Source organism: Gekko japonicus, unplaced genomic scaffold (assembly GCF_001447785.1).
Source record: "Gekko japonicus isolate JY-2015 unplaced genomic scaffold, Gekko_japonicus_V1.1 scaffold62, whole genome shotgun sequence".
NCBI classification, from domain to species: domain Eukaryota; kingdom Metazoa; phylum Chordata; class Lepidosauria; order Squamata; family Gekkonidae; genus Gekko; species Gekko japonicus.
In genome coordinates, this window is record NW_015166419.1 from 2060943 (window position 1) to 2070733 (window position 9791).

The 9791-nt window shown below is 46.1% G+C and overlaps 1 protein-coding gene across 1 annotated transcript in view; it reads left to right on the plus strand.

Moving 5' to 3' along the window:
* Positions 1-9791, plus strand: part of SLC9A1 (solute carrier family 9, subfamily A (NHE1, cation proton antiporter 1), member 1) — a 126064-nt gene that overhangs the window by 91907 nt on the left and 24366 nt on the right. Inside the window, exons 2-3 of the mRNA XM_015411626.1 lie at positions 1910-2370; positions 6826-7076. Coding sequence (XP_015267112.1) covers positions 1910-2370; positions 6826-7076 — 712 coding nt within the window. The remainder of the gene's footprint in view (positions 1-1909; positions 2371-6825; positions 7077-9791) is intronic.

The following is a 9791-nucleotide window of genomic DNA, read 5'->3' on the forward strand; positions in this document are numbered from 1 at the left end:
TCCGGTAGGGGCAAGCCGTGTGTGAAACGGCAGCCCTGTACCGGTTCATCTGGAAACGGAAGACTCCCGGTTTGAAACCGGGAGAAAACTGGTAATGTGAAATTCCCCAATGTCACAGAATTAAGTGTAACATACAAAACTATTGAGTATCAGTAATATCAAACAACATGTAGCAAGAAATATATAGTGTACTTAACTCTTTAAATATCACAAATATCATAAACATTCAGTAGTAGGTACAAAGTATAATTAGTTCCAACATTCCATGTTTTCCCATCATATGAATAAATCATACAGTCATTTTCAAGTACCAACTCTGAACAGGTAAGTCCATATATATGCTTCTCTCCACCTCACTGGTTAAAGGAAACTTCCCATTCTGATTCTATGGATAGCCGGTTTTCTCCCCGTTTTAACAAACTCTTTATCAAGAATCGCTCCTGTCTTGGGTGGCAACCTGCCAGTTATGCCAAATGCTTTGTTTAAACTGCCTCTAGTCCTACTGCTGCTTAAAAGCGGGCAATAATTCTAATCAACAGTTCTACTAAGCGGCTGGAGCAGAGCAGGAGATCAAGAAGGCTGTATCACAACTGGAAAGATAAGAAGCCATAAATTACAATTTGGAGATGTGTGTTCTGCTCCAAAAAAATAATTAAACTTAATTCTATGACATTGTTTACAATATATATAGCCAATTTTACACCGTGTGGTTTTGTTATTGTTGAGTGTTACCACTGTGTTCCTTGTGAGTATGAAGGTAAGCTGCAGCACCTATTTTATGGCTGGTTCTGCCTCTTGAAACAGCCATTCTGTGGCAGCAATTTTGTGGCAGCAGCACCTACCATACTGTGTCAGAATTCCAAAAATGCCCACAGGCTCAAAACGTTTGTGAACCCCTGGTATATGATATGCATTACCTGCGTAGCTTTCTAATTTCTCTAATCCACAGTTTGCAATTTTTATTTATCATGTCTTATACCGCCTTTATTATATTGTTTTCTAACTTTGTGATCCAGTCTTGTGGCATTGTTTACTGTATGTCTTACAGCTCCTATGGCATTGTTTTTAAAATCTTGTAATCATTCTTGAGTCTCAGCAAGAAAGGTAGACTATAAATAAAATAAACAAATGCACAGCTGACTGATCCTTGAGCACTCCTATGCAAGGTGCAGACGTGGTTAAGCACAGCATTGAGTAATGATCTGAAGCTGTGTTGTTTCGGTCTGTTGAGTGTCCATCAAAAGGAGATAAAGACCTATCCCATGGAGAGACTTATGAATTGAGTACTTTAGCTGGAGTCTCTTAAGATGCCAGTTGCTGCTCAAAGGACAATTCACTATGTTTCCTTTTACTGTATTGTTATTGGATAAATCAAAGCTCTTTGTTCTGGCACATACAATATGATGCACTACATAAAATAACAGGCATAGCCCAGACTCCTGTAGCCTGTTGATAATCATAATCTATGTTTCTGTTGTTGTAGCACCTTATAATGGTTTGGAGGACTGCAGAAAAGTTGAACATCACCCTGTAGATAGCAGTCACACACCTCCTGTCCACCAAGAATTTATTCCACACTAATTTTCCTCATAACTAAAAACTGGAATAAATGGTGCAAAGCTGGCATCTTTTATGTGCATATGTATATTTTGTGCCATTCCACAATTAAGCTTTTCTTGCTGCACAGTCTGCATTGCCTTGGGACTGGCATATTTGTGTATGTGTTTCCAAGGAGCAAACAGAATTCATATGAAACCTTGCCTGTTGGGTTTCTTCTCTTCCTAAGTCTGTGATTCTAGGGGAATTGCACAGTTTGGTTTCATTGCCCAGCCATTGGCAAAGCTAGGACTGATGCACTGCAGTGCAGCAGCAAAGGTGCTAACTTGGTACTCTGTTGTTTCTCCTCCAGGATTCCATGTTATCCCAACAATCTCTAATATAGTTCCAGAAAGCTGCTTGCTCATCGTGGTAGGACTGCTCGTTGGAGGACTTATCAAGGCTGTAGGAGAGGACCCCCCGATCCTACAGTCGAACATCTTCTTCCTTTTTCTTCTCCCACCCATAATCCTGGATGCTGGCTACTTCCTGCCCTTGCGCCAGTTTACCGAGAACTTGGGCACCATCCTGATGTTTGCAGTGCTGGGGACGTTGTGGAATGCCTTCTTTGTGGGTTCGCTGTTGTATGCTGTGTGCCAGATCGATGTGACTGGTTTAAGCCACATCGGCCTCTTGGCCAACCTACTTTTCGGGAGCATCATCTCAGCTGTGGACCCTGTGGCAGTGCTGGCTGTGTTTGAAGAGATCCACATCAATGAGCTCTTGCACATCTTGGTGTTTGGAGAGTCGTTGCTGAATGATGCTGTCACTGTGGTAAGTGGGAACAACAGCTGAAAACAGCCCTGCCCCAAGGCAAAGAGAGGCAGCCGCCTCAAGATTCCATTTAAAGAAGATAAGCATGAGGGGGCGGGCACCTTTGGAATGATTAGGAGCTATAACTGAGCATGAGAGTATACAGGGCCGGCCCCAGCTTGTTTTGCACCCTAGGCGAGGATCCCTTCTGGCACCCCCCCCCCATGCGCCCACCATGGCTCGGACCCGTTAATTGGATCTGTACCCCAGACCTCCCGTTCCCCTGGCACCCATGCTCTTAACACTCACTTTTGCTTTTGTAACTTTGCCTGCTTTGCACATCTGGCTTCCACCAAGGAAGACTCTGCAAAGAAAGGCACTCGTCGCAAACAATCTCTGCTTCTCACTTGCCTTGACAGTTCCTTGCTGGGGTTGCCATAAGTCAGTTGCAACTTGAGTGTCCTTATGTAATAGCCCCCCTACTTAGATTCTTCTTTGACTCAGCTGAGTGACCCTTCTGTGCCCAGAGGGCTACGTTCTTTGGTGGAATTGGTGTTTGTATCATCAGAAAGATCATAACATGTTTAAAACTCAGTAGTGTTTGCAGCTGAACCAGGACAGCTGGGGGGGGGGTGCCAGTTTGGTGCCCCTAAGGGCCGGCGCGCTCTAGGCGAGTGCCTAGTTCACCTAGTGAGTGAGCCGGCCCTGAGAGTATATACCTAAGACTTGCTGGGTGAGACCAAGGGTCCATGCAGTCGAGCTTTCTGCCTCTAGCAGTGGACAGTCGTATGCCACATCAGCCACTGAATCTTGTGGCCAGGCGTTTGGTCCCAGCATGCAGCAATGTAAGGTATACTACTTCTAGTCTTGGAGGCTCCTTTTAGTCTAGTTTGCCTTACAAGGGTAAGCCAGAGCAAGTAGAACCCATGGACTAGGAATAAAGAGGGGGAGGGCTAGTAGAGGCCTGAGCATCAGATGCAGTTGGGGATGCTCCTTGAATAAGACAAAGGGAGCTGGGGAATAGCGTGGTTGTTTGGGGCTTGAATCCTTGCTGGCCAATGAGGATTTTGCTGACAACACATAGTGGAAGTGTTGTCCAGCCGTCCAGCCAGAAGCGAGAGGCAGTTGTGCCTGCACCATAGCGGTTGCATAGCTCTGAGACAGGGTCAGTTTCCTGCTGCTTTCAATTCCATTTTGTCCCCAGAGGGTTGGTGCTTTGTGGGGAGGTCACTGATGAATGTCCAGTCCTTCACATCTTCTCTTACCTCCCCCACCTCGCACTATTGGAAGAATGGAGAGGAACCAAACAAAAAACGAAGTCTGTGAAATAATATACCTGCAAGAACACATCCAAATAGTTTTGTATTAAATTAAGATGGGATCACTCGCAGGGCTCTTTTTGTAGAAAAAGCCCAGCAGGAACTCATTAGCATAATAGGCCACACCCAACAGCAGGAACTCATTAGCATATTGGGCCACACCCCTGACAGCACAGCTCATTAGCACATTAGGCTGCACCCACGTTACCAGAAGTGTGGTCATCCAGCCACACCCACCTTTTGCTTGTTATTCTGTTTAACTTGTTTGTTGTCAAAACCCAGGGCCTTTTTTTGTAGCAGGAACTCCTTTGCACGTTAGGCCACACACCCCTAATGTAGCCAATCCTAATGAGTTTCTGCTGTTGGGTGTGGCCTGTTATGCTAATGAGTTCTTGCTGGGCGTGGCCAACTCGGGAGCCAGCCGGAACTCCGTTCCTGTGCGTTCCTGCCCAAAAAGAGCCCTGGATCACTAACTTCAGCTAGGTTACATGCCTGCAATCGCTGAGGCAGGCTACAGTCTTTGCCTCACCCAAGACGGGGAGGATAAAGCAGAATCTTTTTCCACGTGCTTTGATTTGCAGCCAGGGATGTTAAAGGGCATTAAGGGGTGACTAATCCACGCCAACTTTATTGTTACAGTGTACTGCAAAAGGTGCATTCAAGTGGGTAGCTATGTTTGTCTGAAACAGCAGAAAAACAGAAAAGAAATTTGCCCCCCCCCCCCAATGGCTTCAAAATTTCTGGAAATCTTACATCTCTAGGCCAAACATAATCGTCTCCCTCAGTAGGTTAGCTGTTCAAGGGGAAGGATTGTTTCCCAGCCCCACTCCCAACAGGCCAGTTAATTGATGCTTTTCCCACCCTTGAGTGTCATGATTTTTTGGGGGAGGGGGGAAATGAAAGTATGTTTGCACGTGCACAAGGGAGATTCTGCCCCACTCCCTTTCATGGCCACTTACAATACTAACAGAGAAAACACACAGGACAAATACTAACAGAGAAAACACACAAGACACACCTGGATGAAAAATTGGTGGTAGAATTTCATTGTGTGGTCTGCATCTAGGGGTAACCGTGTTTTTGTATTTAGCTGTGCATGTAGGAATTGCGTTGTAACCTGCAGTTGATGTGCTGATGTAGGTAGCAGAAGGATTAATGCCCTGCGTGCATTTAACAATGATAAAGATGCTTGAATTATAACAGTGCTTCGCAGTTATATAGCTCTTCTGAGCATTCAGAGAGCAAGTGTAGCATAGTGGTTAGAGTGCTAGACTAGGATCTGGGAGACCTGAGGTTAAAATCCTCACTCGGCCATGGCAGCTTGCTGGGTGACCTTGGGCCAGTCACACACACTCTGTCTCACAGGGCTGTTGTGAAGATAAAATGGAGGAGGGAAGAATTATATCAGTTGCTTTGGGTCCCCAGAAGGGAGAAAGATGGGGTGGAAATGAAGCAAACAAGTAAATTCAAAGCTCTTCAAGTATGTTCTACTAGCAGTTCTTACAGAGACTTTGTAAAGTAAATTAGCATAATGTGTTGTCGAAGGCTTTCACAGCAGGAGTTCATTCGCTGTTGTAGATTTTCCGGGTTGTATGGCCGTGGTCTTGGCATTGTAGGACCTGACGTTTTGCCAGTAGCTGTGACTGGCATCCTCTTAGCATACTTATCTCGATGTTCCGGACAGGGGGCTGCAATTCAGAGAGGGTGGGTTGCCTAAGGCCAGTGAGCGAGTCTGTGGTAGAAGCTAGATTTGACCCAAAAACTTTAATGATGAATGCATGAAGTAATAGCAGTACTGGAAAATGTAGCCAGATAATGGTGTGTGCCCCCCCCCCCCCCGGGGTTGCACTGGTGCACTCTGAGTGCTTTGCTGGCCACAGTTGCTTTGGGCGAGAGAAGCTTTTCAGAGCTGAAAATGATAACTGTCTGTCTTCTTCAGTGCCCCAAAAGAGACCAGTAGGTGTTTGCCACACTTTTCAATTGATGACTTTGCTTAATGACAATTAAAGCAATTGGTGAGACATAAGTCTTACCAATTGTCTTAATCCAATCTTCGTTAGATTTACTGCTCTGTTACTTATGCACCTTGGCTCTAATTAGCCCTTCCTCCTGAAAACGCCCTCCCCACCTATACGTAATGGTTGGTGACTTCCCTTTCAATGTATCTGAAGAAGTGTGCATGGACAGGAAAGCTTATACCTAGACTAAAACTTTGTTGGTCTTAAAGTTGCCACTGGACTCAAACTTTGTTCTTCTGCTTCAGACCAACATTGCTACCCACCAGAATAGATTTTTCCTGTCCTTCTAACGGGCTTTGCCACAAAATGCATTTCCCCCCCTGCATATCGGCTGTCTTGTTTGCATTGTGATCCTTTGACAAGTTAGTTTGGCCTAAATCAATCGAAATCTGGGTTTAGGCTGGAGCAGCCTAGCCTGGGATAGCACTGTTAGCCTTAGGTTGCCATGTACTCTGTGTCGTCACTTGACTATACATCAGGCTTTCTGTTTTGCTTAGTAAGATGTGAGTCAACTGTGAACATGTTACAAATTTTAACAAGTCAGGTCCAGGGCTCATTTCCTCCACATTCATACAGGAGCTGTGGAGAAAGTAATTTTTAAAGTGCACTTGGGATGATGGAGCAGGGAGGGGAGGACGTTTTGCACTTCAGAACTTCCGTTCCCTGTAGCCGCTCTCTGTTTGCAGGCAAAGTGAATCCCTAGACCGGAATCACTAAAATTCATAGCATGTAGTTTGGCCTGATTGCTTTCTTTTCTAGGCATGCAAATCTCCGTGCTGCTCCCCTATCTTATATGTGCCAAAATCAAGATGGTGACCCTTTTAAAAAAAAGATAGAGCAGCAGGAGTAATGTTTTCCCAGTTTATTTGTGCGGTTGATGTTTCTTTAGTTGACTTCTTTGTTTCTGCCGTTGCCTTGATGAAGCAGATATTCCAGGGCAGTAGTGACGTCAGAGGCTTGCCCTTCAACAGAGTGAATGCTGTGGATTTTTTAAAGCTGCCTCTTGATCATTTCCCTCCCTCTCTTTTTCATGTTGCTGATTTGCCTCCACTTTCATGTCAGTGCACCTGTTGTTGGCATTCCCTGATCATTGCTTCCCTGGGGCAGATATCCCATCTTCCTCTTCTCTTTCCCCCCAGGTCCTCCACCACCTTTTTGATGAGTACGCCACCTTTGACAGAATCACTTTCACGGACATCATCCTGGGCTTCCTCAGCTTCTTCGTGGTATCCCTGGGGGGTGTCTTTGTCGGGGTGATCTATGGCATCATCGCTGCCTTCACCTCCCGCTTCACTTCTCACATCCGTGTCATTGAGCCTCTCTTCGTCTTTCTCTACAGCTACATGGCATACCTGTCAGCAGAACTCTTTCACCTTTCGGGCATCATGGCGTAAGTATTGGCAAGGCGGGCCTTTGAAGCCACACTCCAGTGGGGAATCTGCCAGCTCAGGCTTCTGAAAGGGTGCACCTCTTCTTCTTCTTTTCAGTTCCACTTTTTAGAGAAAAACTGATTCCCAAAGCAGTCATATTTCAATAATAATAATAATAATAATAATAATAATAATAATAATAATAATAATAATAATAATAATAATAATAATAAAAACGTCTTCTGGCTTGGCTCAGTCATTTTCCGAACGGCTGCTTGTCGACCAGGCTTCAGGACCCATATGTCAAATCGCCACACTGCCACCGCCTGGCCGGAAACATCCACTGCAGGGATTTTTTTAGCCGAGACGTTCTTCCGCCTTTTCCGAACCTCGACCAGGACGTCCCGACCATCAGCTAACACCCTCCCACAAGGGAGATTGGTGTGCCCACCCTCTCTAAGGAGTGGTTCCCATTTTATCTACTCGCCGAACTTTCCCCATATGTTCCCCCGAGGGAAATCCGGGACACAAAATTGCTTGGTCCCCCCTGGCCCTAGGGATGCTAAGTTAACAGCAACAAGAACCAGGGCGTTCTCCCTAGCTGCACCGACGCTATGGAACCAGCTCCCAAATGAAATTTGAGCTCTGTGGGATCTTCAACAATTCCGTAGAGCAGTGAAGACCGAGCTGTTCCGACAAGCGTTCTAACAGCCCTGGCCACACTGACCATCCCACATAAGCACTAGCACTTTATAACAGATGGCCGCCACATTCTAATTTTAATAAGTTGTATTTATTGTATTGCTTTGTATTGTTTTAGATGTGACAATCGGTATTAATTGTATACTGGTTTTAACCATTGTAAGCCGCCCTGAGCCGCCTTGGCGGGAGGGAGGGGTAAAAGTCTAACAAATAAATAAATAAATAACTAGAAGGTGCTCTACATAAATGAACATAAAAGACAGGCTAGGATCTGCCATGGAAACTTGCTGGGTGACCTTGGGCCAGTCACACACATTCAGCCTAACCTGCCTCATAGGGTTGTTGTGAGAATAAAATGGAGGAGCGGAGATTGTTGTAAGTAGGGTTGCCAAATCGGCTCACCCCTCGGAGCGGGGGAGCCGTGCCGGTGTCCGAGAGTTTGTGCCGATGCGCGTGCGCCGGCAGCACGTCACCTGAAGTGACGTGGGATGTTGCTGACGTTGGGGGCGTGGCCGGGCTCCGCGGGGGGAAAAACCATATGGTTTCCCCCCCCCCGACGAGCTCAGCCACGCCCCCAATGTCAGCAACGTGGCTGCGTCACCCGCAGCTTCGGGGGCAGGGTTCCCCCGGGCCCTGATTCTGCCGGGGCGGAAATCGGGGCCTCCGAAGCGGGGGATTCCCCGCCCCTGGGCCCATTTGGCAACCCTAGTTGTAAGCCACTTTGGGGTCCCTGTTGGGGAGAATGGCATGGTATAAAATAAGGGGGGGGGGAAATGAATAGAGCATGTTGTAAACATCCCTGAACATCCCTGACAAGCTCAGTCTTGTTAGAACTTGGAAGCTAAGCAGGGTTGGCTCTAGTTAGTACCCGGAGGGGAGGCCCCAAGAAAGTTCAGGGTCTCTATGCAGAGGAAGGTGATGGCAAATCACCTCTGCTCATGTCTGGCATAGAAAACCTCATGAGTCACTTGCAACTTGACAGTGTACAATTAATCAATTAAAGCAAGGCTTGCTTTAGCCCTGACAATGGATGAGGGCAAAAAGAGTCATTGACGGGATTTTCTAGAGTCCCTCATTTTTAAAATGGGTTGCTACTGAGACACGGAACTGCTTTGTACAATTAGCAGCCCAGCTGAAACAAGGCAATGTGTGACTTCAGCTTTCTGTGACTTCTGCGTGAGCTGGCATCACGTTTAAATGGGGCCTTAAAAGAGCAGAGATGTCAAGGAAGAAGAGGGGAGAGACAATTTAGGCTAGTCCGCCAGGGGTCTTTTTGTAGAAAAAGAGCTGCAGGAGCTCATTAGCATAACTCATTAGCATATGCCACACCCCCTGATATCACCGGAAGTGTGTCATAAGGCCACACCCCCTGACATCACCGGAAGTGTGTCAGAAGGCCACACCCCCTGACATAAGCCTTCTGGGGGGGGGTCCCCATTTGGAAGAAAAGCAGGGTTATCAATGTGCACAGATAGACAGAGAGACAGAGGAAGAGACAAGGACTGTTCTTTGCAGTAAAAGCCAGAAGCCTCATTTAAATAAAATCTAGCTCTGAGCCTTTGGCCTAAGACAACTGCAGATCTGCTTTCCCGATATCAATGTCAGTAGCAACAAATCAAATATTTGGTACCCAGATATGTAGAAGCTATGAAATAGCTGACTGATATTGCCTCTTTATTTCTGGCACCACAGTCAAAGGATAGATATGTCTGTGTAACAGTTTAAGTAGGGTCAACTTTTGTGCAGCATTTCTATTTATTTATTTATTTATTTATCAAATTTATACCCCGCCCTCCCCCGTAGGCTAGATGTTACAACAGAAAGATTAGAAGAGCACAGCAGATCTGATAGTTCCGAATAGATTACTGGGCAGACCACAGGAGAATTTAAAATCTGGAATACCCAGGTTCAAATCCCCACTCAGGCCATAGAAGCTTGCTGGGTGACCTTGGGCCTCTTACACTCTCTCAGCCTAACCTATCTCACAGGATTTCTGTGAGAATAAAATGGGGGAAGTAGAATGATGTAAGCTA